The sequence below is a fragment of the Peromyscus maniculatus genome, chromosome 2, assembly GCF_049852395.1.
Source record: "Peromyscus maniculatus bairdii isolate BWxNUB_F1_BW_parent chromosome 2, HU_Pman_BW_mat_3.1, whole genome shotgun sequence".
Taxonomy (NCBI): Eukaryota; Metazoa; Chordata; class Mammalia; order Rodentia; family Cricetidae; genus Peromyscus; species Peromyscus maniculatus.
This window is the reverse complement of record NC_134853.1, coordinates 26412963-26431362: the sequence shown is the minus strand read 5'-3', so window position 1 is coordinate 26431362 and position 18400 is coordinate 26412963. Positions and strand designations below refer to the sequence as shown.

The 18400-nt window shown below is 40.9% G+C and overlaps 1 protein-coding gene across 1 annotated transcript in view; it reads left to right on the top strand.

Annotated features, from left to right (window-relative positions):
* Tmem64 (transmembrane protein 64) overlaps nt 1–17177 on the top strand; it is a 47019-nt gene extending 29842 nt beyond the window's left edge. The window contains exon 4 of the mRNA XM_076563866.1: nt 17062–17177. Within this exon, the coding sequence (XP_076419981.1) occupies nt 17062–17108 (47 nt within the window). The 3' untranslated portion in view covers nt 17109–17177. The remainder of the gene's footprint in view (nt 1–17061) is intronic.
* Nucleotides 17178–18400: the final 1223 nt, after the last annotated feature.

Sequence of the window (18400 nt, the reverse complement as noted above, 5' to 3'; positions counted from 1 at the left end):
CTCTGGGCCCATGGTCCTGATAGTTGAGGGGAGTCCCAAGACTAGGGGAGAAAGAGATCTCACCCTCAGGAATAGGGAGAATAGGCAGATGGGAAAATAGGCTGTTGATTTGCAGTACTTATCTGGAGTCTGTCTGCCTGCTGAAAGTTGATCCAAGTGGACTCCCTAAAGCTTGCATGATTTTTTTCTTAAGTTTATAAAAAGAGATAAAAGTTTAGATATGTTAGCATTGCTGTTTGTAACCTGTACTGAAATCCACATTGTAGAAAAAACAGTAGACCGGTGCCTTTGAGTCATAGTGAAAGCCTGGGAAATAAAAAATGATTTTGGGTTAAAAGCACCTATGAGATTAACCCTTTCAGAGTCTGGTAGCAAGGTGAACTGTTTGTCTTCCTCAGCTGGAAACCCAGTAGCTCTAGGAAAGTGAGGCCTGAGGCCTGACTTACATAGGAAGAAAAGGCAGCTGTAGCCTTGTGGGAGGAGCTAGTATGCCTGCTGCGGTCACCCTGACAAAGACACAGTTAGTCAATATCATCAGAGACCTAGGAAGGGTAAATTACAGCAGGAGGTGTAATCCAAATGGCCTGTGTATCAGTTAATATGACGAAGACTTCCCCACTACCTATGGTTGCTCTGGGCTCCTGTGGTCTCGGGATCTTCATGGGGCAGTGGTCAGTCTGCTGCTGCTGCTGCACAGGATGACATTTCAGCTTCAGCTTCCACACAGAGCAGCATTTGCCTTCGGCAGCCAGACCCAGGTCTGAGAGGTTTTCCTGTGGAGAAGGACTTTGGAGGACTGGACTTATTTTGACCAGGTAGAGTAGGGCAGTCACCCCTAGTGTCCAGAGCTTGGGCAGAGCCCTGGTGGCAGGCAAAGCATGGGGAAGTTTTGCCCTGTGGTTAGTGTTACCACAATTCAGGTGGAATCATTGTGCCCCATTTGTCTTCTTTGGAGACCTTACCATTCCCTGTAGGATCTGGCATATCTGTTATGGGGGAGCTTTTTTTTTTTTTTTTTTATTAAACATCTTAAATTTCATATTCATCAGATCTTACTTAGTTAGTAGCTTTAGGTTTAACCTTGAAAACACATATAGGAGGCTAAATAAAGCTTGTTGTTAAATGAATTACATAATGGCTTATAAATTAGTAGCTTTTATAAGATTAGGATTTTACAGCTTTATTTCTGTTAAGTTTGAGCCTTAAAATTTGAGTTTATTTAAATGAAGACCCCTTAGCATTAAAAAAACAAAACAAAACAGAAACAAAAATTTTAAACCATAAATGCTATAAACTTCAAACTGTAAATGCAGTCCATAGAGGGACTGGGAACTTTCCTGATCTTTTCTATAGTGCACAATTACAGAATGTTACAGTTTCTTGAATGACTCAGTTTATCCAAATAGCTGCAGCTTAAAAAGATGAGTAAAGACAAAGAGGCTAGACAAATATTACCGTGAGCCCAAGTAGACCTCAGGGATTAATAAGCCTTATTTAGCCAGTGTATGTTGTTACTTACCTAATGTTTCGGAAAGTCTGATGCTGAACAGAGTTAGCAAAGACCTAAGTAGTTAGATGTACATTTCTAAGTTAGGTTCTGTTAACCTGAGTCTACCTTAACCTTAGGAATTGATCACCATATAAAAATCCATCCTAATCCAAGACACCTTGGAAACCTGCTGTTGCTCCCTTAGTCTAAAATAGATACAATGATAAACAGAGGCCTTAGTAGGACAGAGACATCTTATACTTCTATTTGTTTTATCCCATGTGGACATCTTAATCATGATGGCAGTGAAGTCACATGGCATGTACCCTTTAACCTTAGTAAACATGGCTGCCAGCCATGTGGCTGTTATTTAAAATATCTTTTTTTTTTGATAGACCTAGTTTTGGGGGGAGATCTATTTTTTTAAACAAGAGTTGAATCCAAGTTACATCTACAGTTTATTCTAAACAAGAGTTGAATCACATATATAATAAGTTGTAGCAAATTAAGATTGCCCATATATAGATTTTTAATTATAAGCCTTTTGTTTTAAGCCAAATTCTGTTACATATTTTATAGATTTTTAACCATACCCAGTGAACTTAACAAATCATGAGATAGACTTTACAGCATAGTCTTAAGTGATTGAGAGCAGAGCACTGAGAAATTGTAGAGATAAAAGATTTTCAAGAGTGGGAAGTAGAGGAAGTATAGGGCAGAAATTTAGATATGAGACTTGGATCACTTGTTAGTGCTGTGGCAGAAGTTGTTACGCATGAGAGAGTTTGAAAATCAAGTATAACAGTCTGTAGCCACGGGTCTGTACTGAAACCAGGCTGAGAGAGAGAAGGTGGAGAAAGGAAACTCTGCTGGAGGGAATTCCCATAGACTCTAAGAGGAGCTAAGAGAGTGTGTGTGGTAGCCCAGATGAGCTCTGACTTACAGAAGCTGCGGAAGGAGCTCCGACCCTCCCCCTCCGCCTGGAAGGGCTTAAGGAAGAGACCAAGCCGCAAGCCACAGGGGTTGGGAGTGGGGGAGGAAACTTTAGGAGGGAACTGAGAACGGAAGCTGTGGGCTGCAGGCATTCACTGAGAGACAGTGGGATTGCAGTTCCTGGGGCGAGGGGAGAGAAAGCAGGCGTGGATGAAGTGCCTGGGCATCCCCAACGGGAATGGGAAACTTGTGAGAGAAGTGTGCTGAATCACAGAGGATTCCCTTCCCATGTGACCAAGGTGCAAGTAGGGTGAGAGGAACTTCCTGGCACACCTTGTGGCTTTTGTAGACAAAGCGGGCAGTTCCGGGTGACACTTAAGCAGTAGAGAGAGATGAGAGAGCTGGGGGAAACGGAGACTGTAATGTCTTTAGTAGAGACACCCAGACAGGTGTAACAGGCCAGAGCCCAGATGCGAGATGGGCATTCAGGGTAGTGACTTGGGATTATGAAGAAGTCTATCAGAGCCAGAGAGAGACACTTATGGCATAGACAAGGAGAGGATTGGTTAGAGTACATGGAGGGGAGAAGTATTTGAGAAGATGAACTCTAGAATTTGGGGTCAAATTTGATGGATGGCAGGAGCCAGGGAAACAATGCATACATACATTAGGAGAGTCAGATCAGTGACTTGCCAGGGCAGCTGAGTTTCTTGATTGGAACTCCCAGGGTTCAGTACCAGATAAATGAGAGACTGGGAGGGGAGAGGGAGGAGAGAAGGAGAGAGAGAGAGAGGGGAGGGGAGAGGAGAGAGAGAGAGGAGAAAGGAGGAGGATTTGACTGCTCCTAGGTGTGGTAGAGGAGAAGGCTTACTATAGTTATGAGAGAACACAGCCAGAGGCAGGGATATCTTGGAAAGTCCAGAGTGAACATGACCCTGAGCTTGCTTGTGAAGAAATGTGGGAGAGGAGAGGGGAGGGCCAGGAGAGTAAAGGGTAGACATAAGGGCCAGGTAACCAATGTCTGGATTATATACGGAAGGAAGTTGGGGGAGGGCAGCTAGCCCCTGGGCTGGAGAAGTTTAAGGCAGAGAGAGAGCAGAGTAAACCAGCTATAACCTGTAAAAACATAGTGGCCTGGAGATGCTGGGAGAACCTGGTGGCCAGGTCCACTTTGATATGTTAAATAGGCACCTCAGCCATTTGTCCTGGGTTTGAGACCTAACCACAAGTAGTTGAAATTATCCTGAAAAGTTTTGAAAATAATTAAAAACAGTAATGGACTTCCTGTACCGGAACAGACAGAGGGAGGGAAAGGAGCAGAGAGGCTTTGTGCCTGCTCATCTACAGATGGCAATGGCAATGCATTGCACTAGGAACACAAAACGATCTTCTAGAAAAGTTAAAAGGTCAAAGATGCTTCTACCAAAATAAACGGGCCTGGGTGAACTTTACGTTGCGTTCTGTCTGCCTTTTGAGGTGCTGGGGATGAAACTCGGGGTCCGGACTGTGCTAGGTAAGTGCTCCACCACTGATCTCCACCCCAGCCCTCGAATTTACATTTTTAATTTAAACATCCAACCCTTAATTCCACTTCCCTAAAACACTTGTGTGTTTTTTTTCCCAGTTTTTCCAGAAGTATTACTCGATGCTGAACTGTTTTTATTGTGTTTTATGTTTTATATTTAAAATTAAAAAATATTTTTAGACTATTTTATCTTTTTTTTTTTTTTTTTTTGAGACAGGGTTTCCCTGTGTAGCTTTGTGCCTTTCCTGGAACTCACTCTGTAGACCAGGCTGACTTTGAACTCACAGAGATCTGCCTGGCTCTGACTCCCGAGTGCTGGGATTAAAGGCATGCGCCACCACCGCCTGGCTATCTTCTTATTTTAAAATACTGTAATGATCTTCTTAGGTCTATGTAGCACTTTCAGTTTTCATCTAAACAGTTACTTTATCTGCCTTACAAGTGTTTTGCATAATGCAGTATAAAATAATTCAGTGCTTTGTGTAAAAGCCTTTGAAAGATTTTCTTCTGCATAGAAATGTGGGTATGTATTTGTTCCATTAAGTGCTATATAAACTATTACTATTTTCTTTTCAATGTATTATGAAAATGGATGGACTTTAAAGGTTACACCATCTCATTGTCAAGATGAAACAAGATCTGCTATGATTTTGTTCAGAAATCAAATTGTAAAGACTTTCTACATTGTGTTTAAAAGCCTCTGTGTGTTCTCACGCATGGAGGGTGAGTGTGCACGTGCGTGCGTGCGTGCGTGGTGTGTGTGTGTGTGTGTGTGTGTGTGTGTGTGTGTGTGTGTGCCTGTCTGTGGAGGCCAGAAGACAGTCTCAGAGGCATTTAGCTTAGTTTTTTGAGACAAGGTAGTTCTTTGGCTCTTTGGGCCTCACCTGGCTTAGGCTCGCTGGCGCTTGAGCTCCAAGGACTTGCTTTGTTTCTACATCTCCAGAGCTGGTATTACAGTGTCCGTCGTCACTCCGTCTTTGTTTATGAAGAATTTGGAGATCAACCCTGTTCCTCATGCTTGCAAGTCAAACACATTGCCACCTGAACTGTCACCTAGCCCTAAAAAATCTTTTTAATTTTAGTTATTTGTTTTCAAGAATATACCATTGGATCTTATGGTTCATCGGAATATTTATGAATATTTGTAATTACTAGTTTCTATCAGTAATTATATAGATTCTAGTCGCAGAGTTTTTATTCATCTTTCAGTTTCACAATACTTAACATAAATACTTAGCTGCTTCTGCCTAGAAGCTCTTTTTTATGTGTTTATTTTTTGGACATTTCATACAATATACTTTGGTCATATTCTTTGATCATATTCTTTTCCCTCCCCCAGCTCTTCTCAGATCCTCTCCCACCCTTGATCTTGTTGGTAGAATTTCCTTGACAAGGCTAGAAATTTTTATAGCATATACTTCAGCACTAACTGTTACAAATATAAAATGCTTTTAACTTTACCTACTTAACAGCTACAGACGCTTAATGTAATTTTTAATTTTAAGAACCTTGTAAATTTGCTTGTGGTTGTAATAAGTCATGCAGAGAGACAGAATGTTCCTCAACAGGAACATCTTACTGCACTTCTGGACCATATCCAAGCCAGGATGCTGACCTTGGTACAGAAGAGATACAGTACACCTGGATAACAACAAGAAAAGCCCCCTAGGATGCTGTGATAGGTGTGCCTACTCCTGTCTCCAACCTCTCCTGTATCCCTGGCACTTAGGAACTCACTCTCTAACTCTGCAATTTGTTACTTTGAGAATATTATATTAATTTCATGATACAGTATGCAATTTTGGGGGAATAACTTTTGTCCACTATATGTGTTTTTTTGATACACACTGAAATTGTTATGTGTATTAATAGTTTCTTACATTTTCCCCTAAAAGTCTATATAGTTGTATGTTTTCCACTTAATTCTATGATCCATCCTTGACATTTAATAATATTCACATAACATTTTTGATCTGTTATTGTGGTGTGTGTGTGTGTGTGTGTGTGTGTGTGTGTGTGTGTGTTTTAGAGACAAGTTCTCCCCATGTAGCTCTTGCTGGCCTGTAACTTGATATGTAGCCCAGGCTGGTCTCGAACTCACAGAGATACACCTGCCTCTATCTCCAGAGTGCTGGGACTAAAGGTGTGTGCCATCGTGCCCAACATACTTCAATCCTGACTTCTGCTTATTTTCTTGTTTCTCTAACAGGATGAATTCTCATCTGTTTTTCTTTAATATCTCTAAAAGTATCTCCTGCTATAATTTCATCAGTAATTATGCTTCTATGAATTCTGTATTTAGCACTTCTGTTATTCTTGGATTTGTGTCTCTTTTCCTTTCACTGCCTCATATCCTGTTTCTAGGACAGCACTCAACACATATATGTTGTGCAATTATGTACTAAATATTTCGGTCAACAAATATCTTCCATGCCTCTCCACTTATCTGGCATTTTTCTCTTAGTTATTCTTTTCCTTAGGTTTTTTTGTTTGTTTGTTTGTTCTTCATATGTTAGCATTAAATCCAATTTTGGTAACATTATTGGACTATTTGTTGCAGCAATGATGAGTTGTCTCAGAACTGTGTATCTAAGATGATCTGAGGTGGGATGCAGTTGTGTCCCAGGTGAAGGCAGAGAGCTGGTCAAGGAGTGGCACAACATTGCTAGGGTCCAGATGAGGTCACAGGACTGTCTTATGCAGGTGGACTGAAATACACCGAGTAAAGAGCAAGGCCTGTTTCTCACTATGAGAGAAAGGAGTTACAAACAGGAAAAGCAGGAAACTTAAAATGAGCCAGCTGGCTTACAATTTTAATACCATTAGTTTCTAAAGATAGACAATAGATACAAGATAGATGATGGATACATAGGTAGGTAGATATGTAAATATATAGATGGATATAGATCATAGATAATAGATTTTGTTTAGGCTCCGTTCATTGAGAGGGCCTGGGAGCAAAGATACTACAATAGCAATAATGTCACCTAGTATCCAGATGCTGGTTCTAAGATGTCATTTAACTAAAAGGAATTGGTGGTCTTGGAAGAAATGGGTAACCCTAGGGCTGGGGCAAGGAAAGAACAAGTGGAGTCTGGCCCTGCCTTGTACTGCTAGTAAAAAGCTTTTCAAGAATGCTGCGGACGCCTCAGAAAGACACGGGAGCCAGTATCTCATCTGTGACAATGGAGCAGCAAAATGATAGTCACAGCTCACTGTCCTGCCGCCACCAATCCAGTAATGGAGAAACTGAGCTCTTACCACAGCCCACCAAACGGACATTGCCAGAAATAGTGTGTGGTGGCCACGAACGTGACCTGGTAACAGAATATGACGTGGAAGCCATAGATGCTTGACTGACACACCAGTCTGTCCCCATGAATTCTGAGGTCATGCTTTTCCTAGGATGCTCCAGCCAATCTCTGAGCATGCTGAGGGAGCAGGCGCTCAGCCTACCCATTCCTGCTGCATTTCTTTATCAGGCAGCTTTGCTTGGAGGTGCCGCATCAGCCAGTGTGAAGCTTTCTCAGAACTGTGCTGCAGTCTGTTTCCTTCTTCTTATTACAGGCCATGTGGCACTCTCCTTGCCTACTCCTCTTCCTCCCCATCCTTTACAGATGTATGCATAACTAACCTATCATGGTCTTTAAGCTGCCTTACCATCTACTTCTTGAAGACTTGAACTGATACAACCATATGATACATGCAGTGAGGAGAGGAAAAGCACCACTTTGTGGATTTTTTTTTTTTACTAAAAAAATGTATAATATGAATATTTTCATGAAGAAATACAAGGCACAAACTGAAATGGTGATAGAAAATAAAAAGGTAGTAGTTTAAAAGTGCCAAGTTTGACATTAAAATAAAAATAGAAACCATTGCATCTTGAAGGATCCTAAAGAGACATGACAACTGACTGTCATGACATCTAAATACAATATGTGGCCCCAATAGAATCTTTAGTCATAAGAGACATTTTTAAGATGCCGGGCGGTGGTGGCACACTCCTTTAATCCCAGCACTTGGGAAGCAGAGGCAGGCAGATCTCTGTGAGTTCGAGGCCAGCCTGGGCTACAGGATGAGTTCCAGGACAGGCTCCAAAGCTACACAGGGAAACCCTGTCTCGAAAAACCAAAAAAAAAAAAAAAAAAAAGACTGGAAAGCTTGGACAGGCTCTTTGTGTTAAATAACAATAATGTACTAGTGTTTATTTATGGATTTGAAGGCAGAAGAAAGACTGACAGACTCAGGATCAAAGATGAGATTATCATGCTTGAAATGACTCAGAAAAACCACACTTCTCTCACTATTATTGCAACTTCACTATCAATGTGAAAATCTTGTTAAAAGTCAGTCTGGTTGACTGTGGAGAATGGATGGATTACAAGGGACAAAGAAACGTCTGACAAGTCGTTAAAAGGCTATTTTCAGTGTCTAGACAGGAGAGCAAAGGCCAGCCATTAGAGTAAGCAAGAAGAAATTCCAAAGTTCGTAGATCCCAGTGAAATAATTGACAGAAATCTTTAACAAACCGGACATGGAATCTCGGGAAAGAGTGAAGACTGGAGATAGTGTTTGCTTTTGTTCCTGTCTTGAGCAACTGAGTGGGTGCCCACAATTTAGTAAGGGAGACAGGAATGAATTGGGGAGAAAAGCGAGCAGCTCTGTTTTGGGGGTGTTAGAATGAAGAAGTCTGTTAGACATCCAAGAGGAGATATTAGTAGGCATCTAGTAATAAGGGTCTGGACGTGAATGAAAATCTTAGGAAGTATACATTTCGGAGCCGAAGCCCTTAGAGCCGGAAGCCTGCACATCAGACCCTGGCCACCTCCGACATTTGCAGGTCGCTGAGAAGCGGCAAAGCAAAGACAAAGTTAAAGAATTCTCATCCAGCTCTGGCTTCTACAGCGCTGGAGAAGTGGGACTGCACAGTGGAAGGGAAACGGCCAGTGCTGGGTCTGTCCGCTTCTCTGAGCAGTGCAGAGGCCCTCAGGCTGGGGGGCCGACCAGTCCTGTCTCCATCCCTGAATTACTCTGAAGCACAGGCAGCTGGAACAGCAAAGATAAGCTCTAAGCAGGTTTTAAATGTGCACATAAATAGGCTCAGCCCTTGAAGGGGCTTTGGGAATTAACTGTTTCTCTGGAGGCTCATTAGAGGCTTCCTAGAGTTACAAACAGGCAGCCATTTGCTTTATTACATACATAAAAGGAGAAGCAGTCTTCCTACACTCTCCTCCTACCAACCATCCATGTGATCATGAAAAGAGCTGTGAGAATGTTGTTCTTAAGGGTACAACACGTATGAGGCCACAAAAGTCTTATTTTTAAAATTGTAAGTGATGTGTGTCTTAAAAAAAAATACAAAACAGGTGCATTGTTTTTAAATGTTTTATGCTTGCCACTACACGAGTTAAACCAAGGTAGCTTGAAATGCTAAAAATAAAGGTAAGTGATGGACCATTGCCGGTACCACATTAACCGGTGGGTAGAAAACACTCAGTAGGTGTGGAAACGACACTTCCCAGGGCTGTAGAGATTCATGACCTGGTATCCCATCAGCAGGACGGGAAGCGGAAGCTGCCACCGACATTCTTAGTGACAAAGGGTCTGTTTCTCTGCACTGCACGATGTGTCCTTTGTGTAACTGCTACCCAAGACTGTCCGGAGAGTTCCAGGGAGAGTTGACATCAGCAGACCTGAGGACTTGTAGATGGTCTGTCGGGTCAGCAGAATGTGATCTCGCTCAGCTTGCTTGTGAACTCAGGAGTGGAGGCTTCACTAAGCAGACTTGGCCCGGGCAGCCCCCTCGGTCTGTATTCTTTAACTCTGTGAGTGTGCACAGAACTCTTACCCCCCAGCCCTCCAAAACGCTAACAGTGAAATCAGTGTTAGTTAGCCATGTGCTCAGTTACGTGAGCCACATTTATAGTTACAATGACGCAGAACAAAAGAAGCCACCTGGGCAAAACCTTTCCTTGCCAGTAGCTGGAAACTGGGGACCCCAGCTAGTGCTTGACAGAGACATATATATGGAAGTGTTTCATGGCATCTCAAGAGATACCCCCAATGCATACTCAATTATATCCCACCTTGCTCTCTCTCTGAATCATTTGTCTTACTCTCTTGCCTACCATTGTATGACCAGTACCTGGTGGGTACACTAGAAATATTGACTGACCTACTGAGGTGAAATTAATATTGCCTTCTATAAGTAGAATATGATTTAGTAAACATTCAGAAATGTTGACAGTAAATCACATTCACTTTTTATATATGATGGAAATGTCAGGAGCTGTCAATTAATGCTTACAACTATGCCACACTAAGGATATTGCTTTTTATGAATTACCAAAAGCAAAACCTTATCATTTTCTTTTGAGTATATTAGAAACTGATATTTTTAATGACCTCAACAAGGGATCTTTTAGAATTCAGTATAATGAATATGCTCATTAGGGTTTAGAAATTAAGTTTTAATTTTAAAAATCTAGTCTTATTTCATGTGTATGGGTGTTTTGTGTTTATGTGTATAAGTGTATGCCTGGTGTCTTCAGAGGCTGGAAGAGGGTGTTGAATTGTCTAGAACTGGAGTTCCACAGGGTCATGAGTTGCCACATGGGTGTTGGAAACCAAACCTCAGCTCTCTGCAAGAGCATCAAGTGCTCTTTGCCACTTTCCACCTGTGACATCTTTCCACCTGTGAAAATTAATGTTTTGAGGGAGCTGTGGAGATAGCTCAGTGGCTAAACCCTGCCATGCAAGCGAGAGGACTGGAATTCCAATCCCACCTCCATAAATGCTCAGTGGACATGGAGGCCTGCCTGGAGTTCCAGCTATGGAAGGCAGAGTTGGGATCCCTGGAGCAAGCTTGCCAATGAGACTAGCCCTATCAACAAGCTGTGGGTTTGATTGAGATACCCTGCCTCAGAGGATAAAGTGGAAGAACAATAAAGACTCTGCACATCAACTTCAGATCAATTTCAGGCATCTGCACACACACACACACACACACACACACACACACACACACACACACACACACAAACTCATATACAAATGTACCCACATACGAAAATGCCTATACATATGCACCCACATGACACATCATACATGTGAAAAGACAAAAATGTGCTTGTATTTTTCAGTAGTTTAAGTGCTTATTTTTGAAAATTTACTTTCATGCCAGACATTTTTATAGTTCACAAACAAGTGATTTATATTAGATATGTGGACACATTTTTTTAAATGAGAAGAAAACATACCACTTACCATAAAATAATATCTCACCAAACAGTATTTTAAAACCTTGAGCACTCTTAATGGAACTGGATGTTCAGATTATTTTAATGAATTCCAAACGATCAAACATTTGCTTCAATGTTTTCTGAATTTGTATAAATGAGCTGCATAATTGATACAGAATATGTTAGTGATTTCTTTTTCTTTTTGTGATTTAACTAACCCTGGGCCTCATACCAGCTAGGCAAACACTGAGCTTTTAATAATTTATACATTGTCTGTTGGTTCTACTATTAAAATATTTCACTTACAATTTTTGCCTTCTGTTAAAAGAATTCGGGGGAAAAAACCTGTTTAAAATTAGCTTTTGGTCCTTCCAGTTTGATTTCTGCATATTTAAAGTGCTCCTCTTTAACTTTTAAGACTTTTGCATGTATATATCACTTAAAAACCAGGGCAAGGAGGAAATTCTGTGACAGGTAAACATTACTCACATAAAATGCACACCTTTGCATTTTACAGAACTTAAAGTCATGCTTACTGTGTAAGCACTCTGGCTTGGTGTCTGTGATTAAGATGACACCAACATGTTAATGTTCCCAGATGAAACTGTGCCAAGATGAGGGGAACGTTGTCTCATATGTGTAGAGTAAATCACTCAAAGCAGATTTGGATAAATCCTACTAAACATTTACTATCTCCTTCTTCAAGTCCATGAATTTATTTCTACCTTTCACCATAAATAATAACAGTATGGGGCAACAAAGGAGAGGTGGGGAAATGGAAGGGAGAAGAAACAGAAAAACATGCTTTCTTGAAGAAGTCATAATGGTACCTAAAAAAATATAAAAGTTTTAAAAAGAAATGTTGACTGTAAATGTAGTTTTAAAATATTTTTGACTAAGTACCTTTATAAATTAATGTTGAAAATTTGTCATTTGAATCTCCTTTTGTATTTATTGAGTTCTGTATTATCCTAGAGTAAAATTATAATGAAATCCCTTTGTGGCAAATTCCTTTTTGAAACTATTGTAAACTCAAATCACAATAGAATTTGTCTATTAAATATATATTTCAATTTTATTTAGTAGGAAGTAATTTTCTAATTGAACTTGTCTTACTATAGAACATACAGGTTGACTAAATAATGTTAATTATGTCATAAACACCTAGACAATTAGGCTCCCACTAATTAAATATTAGCATTAATATTAAGCATTCTGTTTAATTTGTAAGTAAAATTTTCTTCTAACCTAATTAAATTCACATTAAAAGATACCAGTTTTTTTATATTTTGTTATTGTAATGCAAATCCCATGTTCTTTTTTGATGTTGTAAAATGCTGCTGTGGCTAAAATAATAATTTAAAGGGCAGTTTGAATATAGAAAGTGAAGTCATTTCTGGAATAGACATCTGTGCTGTAAATTGTGTAAACTAAATTCTGTCTACTCATTGGAATTTTGTTTTATTTCTAGAATTATTTTTGGAAAAATGTATGTGTGTAGCTGTGAAGCTGCCTTTAGGAGCAGGGCACGGGTATTTCCATGGTAACAGTGCAGCGTTTTCTCTAGTGACAGCTGCCCCCCTCATCTCCCGGGAAAAGGAATTCCTCCTTCCACAGCAGCTGATCTGGCTTATTCAAGAGAGTCTGGCTTAGATAGGTCTGGGGTTTGAATGTGGTGTAATGTCTAACATGTTTCGAGCTCCCACTGTGGTTCAGGCAGAACTGCAAGTACTTTACAGGGATGGTGAGCATCATAACTAGAAAGTGCTTTGGAAGGTACTTTAAGCTGAGTTGAGGACCTCCATGCTTTCCTGCTTCCCATGGTAGAGCTTCTCAATCCTGAATGTGCTGCAAACACATCTCCAAGTACGTCTCCTCAGCCTGCCCTTCTGGGAGAACCTAGAGCCCAGGGCCGTAGGCCTGGGAGTAGCATCACACATTTAAATGATGCTACAGGTGCCTATGCCACAATATGAAAGGGTCCAGCCAGTGACCACGCTAGAAGGGAGAAAACATTTAGAAATCCATGAAACATGTTTCCTAATCTGCCATTGACATTAAATGTTCAGATTCAGCAATCCTCTAACAAGGGATGTCTTTCATTCATTCTTATAGCATTCTTTGTTTTCCTCCTGTACAAGTATTACATATGGAAATTACGTGTGTACATTACATGTGGCTCAAGAGCTGAGAGTAATAATTTCTTCCATTGGTATCTTATGTTGCATGTTGGTTATTCTTAACTGATAATCAGGAAGTTGTTTGCCTTTTACACACATACATACACAACACACACACACACACACACACACACACACACACGCACACACATATACACACACACCCCTTAACTAGATTTCAACTCGAGTCATTATATTACTAAAGCTGGGATTATATATGTACATATATGTTACTATTTTGTGACCAAATGCTTCCTAGTTAGTCAGAACTGGCAAGTGTTTAGGTTTCAGTCCTGAAGTTTGCAAGGGTTCATGAGGGAATGCCCTATAAAGAAGTAGTACTGGCAAGCGTGATAGAAAGAATCATATAAGAAATGAATTGGGTTACTTAAGAGTCTTTGAGTAGCCTAAAGAGAAGTTACGGACCTCACATCACCTTGGTACCTAGGATGGAAGATAGAATAGTTTGCAATGTCTGGGCACCATAGGAACAGCCCAGGGGTACCCAACTGGCAATCTCAAGTGGTTTAAGTAAACGTGTAGTGACGCACAAACATTTCCCTCTAGTGTTTTTTTTGTTGTGATAAAAATGATTTATTTGCAATGCAGAAACTACTGGAGCTCATCTGGAAGCATGTTTTGTGGTTTTCCAGATTTTGACCTTAACAGAAGCTTCCTAATAAAGAGGAGAACATGTGATAGATAAGTCAGAGGCAATAAATAATTAAGTAAATAAATTAAAAAAAACTCATTACAATAGATTTATTTCATCAGAGTGCTATTCATTTAAACATGCTCAACCCAGCTTCTTCTCTGGCAGTGGCCATCTCAGCACCTCTGACGGTTGGTCATTTGGTCTGCCACCCCAAGTACTGGCCAAATATCCTAGAAGGGGAAACAAAGCTGTTGCTGAGGTTGTGAGCCTCGAGGTCTTGATAACCATGGGCTATTGTGAAGGAAAGAACACCAGGAAGAGGAGTCAGAAGGGTGTGTTAGAGATGGGGACCATAAGCTAACTCTTTGCTGATGTCTAGGTATGTAGGAAGCAAAAGATCAGCTAACTGGTCAACCTGATGCTCTCAACACACCAACTACCCCTCCCCTTGAACCTCCCTTCACATCTTCTGTCTGGACCATTGCTCCCATAATGGTTTCTGTCTTGAGCACTCCACTTACAGAAGTATGGCGCTATTATTCAGGTCCTTGGGTCATTTGCTGCATAATACTCACTGAATAAATAAGAAGTGGAACACAAAGATGTTGTTCTGTCAGTAGTCAACTTCTAATAAATTGGTGGGGACATGACATTTCAAGTAACAGGTCACTGGACATCAGGCTTCCTGTGTGCCAGGGCTTCCCAGAACAAAGACCAACATTCTTAAGGTCAGAAGCTCTGTCTGTGTCTTGGCTCTGATTTTTCAGGAACTGGAATCCTAGTCAAGCAAGCTTTTCCTTGGTGGCAAGAGATTTGATCTTCATGCTTCCAGAATGATTTTGTCCATGGTGGGCCCTCTACTTACAGAGGAGTAGATCACTCATGGGACAACTTGGGAGAACAGCCCATAATTTCAGAAGCAGGATATGACACAGGGGCAAACCCAAAACTGTAATGGAAGTTCAGTCTCAAGATCATTTAAAAAAAATGCCATCCAGTGCTTGAAGTGGCATGGCAGCGAACAACAGGGAAAGAGAATACATTTACTCCTCCTTCGTTGTTTATGTTTTATATGTATTTATTTTGTGTGTGGACGTGTGTGAGTGCAGGCATGCGTATGCCGAGGAGCATGTGTGGAGGTCAGAGGAGAAGTTCCAGGAGTCAGTTCTGGAGGCCACACTCTGCTATCACATCTGTAAGGCAAGCACCGTCCCCGATGAGCCACCCGTCAGCCTGAAGTGGTACTTTGGTCTTGTTGGCTTGTTTCTTAGGAGAGCAGAGATGGTCAGAAAACCTTTCAGGAAGACAACTTAAAGTCTGCAATGCTTGTACTGTGGATGAAGACAGCATTCCCCGTCTGAGTAGAGCAGCTTTTCCTACTTAAGTCTCTTTTCTGCTCTCCCGAAGTGCCAGACAGTTTTTGGTCAGGAAGCAAACAAAGTCGCTGCCAACGAGGCACAAATGTTTCTTGTGTGCTATGAAAACAAAATCAAGAGATTGAATTGATTATTCAGGAAAAGCTCCGTTTAAAATAAACTTCTATCAGATGTATAATAATTGTATAATGTTTCTTTTTGTCATGTATCTGAGCTCGGAGAGCTGCTTCCCTGAAAGTTTCCTCAGCACCACACAGTGCTGTTAGGTCCTGGACCAAAGCAAGGACTATGATCAGACAATAATCCAGTACCTACCAGTGGAACTTGTTTGTTTGGTAATGGATCACCTGCATAACACCTCAGGGTTTTCACTTCTTTATTACAATGAGCTTTCAACTCAAGCGTGGCTCTATGGGTCAAGTGGAGTGTCCTGCATGTGCCATTTAAAAATCCAGGGTCCGACTCTCCCCTTAGCTCACTTCTTGGCACCTCCTCTTTTTGGTGCTCATGACCCAGATTGTGATAATTCACCAAAAATAACAAATGTTCTCTTATTTGGTGGTGCTTTCAGCAATCGTAGATAAGCAGTTTATGATTTCTGAACCTTGGCGGCTTCATCTGTAAAATATGAGGATAAAGGGATGTGACTAAAAGCGCCTGCACAGTGGGTGGCCTGCAAGAAAGGCAGACAGGCCTGTACTGAGTTCAGCCAAGAAGTGTGTGAGCGGGTTGCTGTTCTTTCTCCCACCTTCTCCACCCTTCAGACGGCTGCTTATGTCTTTCACAACTTGTTGGTTCTGTAGTAGGAAACTGATCTCTCCTCCTGATAAAGACTGTCAGCTCGCAAGGCCAGACCAGACTCAAGCACACTGCCTGGCCTAAGCAAAACCTTTTGGTAGAAACCAGTACCTCACAACTCATTTGTGCTTTTTTAACCTCGTCCTTGGCCCTTCGGATTCTGCCTCCTACTGCAGAGCAGGTTTGAGAGCTCTTCTTACCAGCTTTGACTCTTAAGAGAAATGACAAGGACTCTTCAAAAAGACCTTGAAAGGAAACTGTAGACAACAGGGAAGACAAACATTCTATAAAACATACAACAAGGGAAAAAAAAAAAAGCTGTGCTCTAATCTACACTTTTCTGCAACAAAATAGGATAATATTAAGGTCCTGCACGCTTCTGTTCCTTTGAGTATTTATGGTGGGTTCATCTATACTGACACTGGAGAACCATAGAAATCTGAATCTAAATACATTATATTTAAATGTATTTATAAGATTTAAATATTAACAATATATGCATTTTTAATTTGCCCAGGAATCCTAGACTGTTGATGCTGTTCTTAAACATTTTATAAAAACCAAGTTGAGTAATTACCTAGCATCTTCCAGTAAATGATAGAGCTAGGTCAAAACCTGTCCAACCTGAGCATCCACACTCAGCCTCCCACACAATGTCTTCAGTGGTCTGTGCAGGAGCAGTTACCCAATCCGGGAAAGATGATAGCGTGGGATTCCTTTACAGGGGTGTTCAGAGTGCTGTAAGTGATGGTTATTTTTCTTGTACATCTTAACCTCTTAACCTTTTAATTTTGCTCTCACCAAAGCCCTTGGGGTTAATTTTAAAATACTAACTTACCTGTTCTTTTGTGTTCCTTGCAGCGAGAAACATAAGGCTTCGGGAAAGCCACAACACTGTACACGTTTGAGATTCCTTGTGAAGGACACAGCGGCATAACTTGTTGAATCCATACAGGAATAAATGGTGACTCTGTGAACTGTGTGGTTGGGATTTTTCTTTTGTGATCTATATAGTAAGGACATTTGATTAACTCCATATGAAGATGCACCTATATATTAAGAGATAAAGAACTGGTTGTATAACTCAATGATGGAGTGCACACATGAGGCCCTAAGTTAAATTCTCAGCACCATACACACAAAACACACCCAGTGTTAATTTCTCCATATCAAAAATGAAATGCCTCCTATGTAGAGCTTGACAATGAAAAAGAAATCAATATGGATCACCTGTTAGAAGATACCATGAGTCTCATCACGATGGTCCCAAGAGTGAACATGCAGCTTTTAAGAAGCTGCTGTTTCAACCGGGCGGTGGTGGCGCACGCCTTTAATCCCAGCACTCGGGAGGCAGAGCCAGGAGGATCTCTGTGAGTTCGAGGCCAGCCTGGGCTACCAAGTGAGTTCCAGGACAGGCGCAAAGCTACACAGAGAAACCCTGTCTCGAAAAACCAAAAAAAAAAAAAAAAAAAAAGAAGCTGCTGTTCTGGTAGAATTTTGATTTTAATAACCCTACTGTTAATTATTCTTTATATATATAATTAAGAGATGGTTCAGTGAGTAAGAGCACTGCCTGTTCTTCCAGAGGACCTGGGTTCAATTCCCAGCACCCATATCTCAGCTCACAACCATTTGTAACTCCAGTTCCAGGAAATCTGATGTACTCTTCTGCCCTCAGAGGGCACACAGCATGCAAATGATGCACAGATGTACATGCAGGCAAAACACCCATACATATACAATAAAATAAACTATTCATAAATATTCTAAAATGAGTAAAATATATTACTTATATAGAATACTATGCCTATAATATATTTATGTATTGTAACATTGTATACATATAAAATATATGTATACCTGTGTATATACACACACACATGTTACCTGCTGAAAATAGCCTTCTAAAATAGGCTTATTTTTAATTTCATTTATGTGTTTGTGTGACTGCATGCCATGTGTGTTTGGGTGCCTTAGGAGTCTAGAAGTGGGCATCAGTTCCCTGGAGCTGGAGTTACAGGAGGTTGTTATCATGGGATATGGGTGATGGGAACTGAACTTGGGTCCTTTGGAAGAGCAATAAGCACTCCCAACATCTGCATTTCTCCAGCTTGCAAAAAAGCTTTTTTTTGGGGGGGGATTCTTTGTGTAGTTTTGGTGCCTGTCCTGGATCTCACACTGTAGACCAGACTGGCCTCGA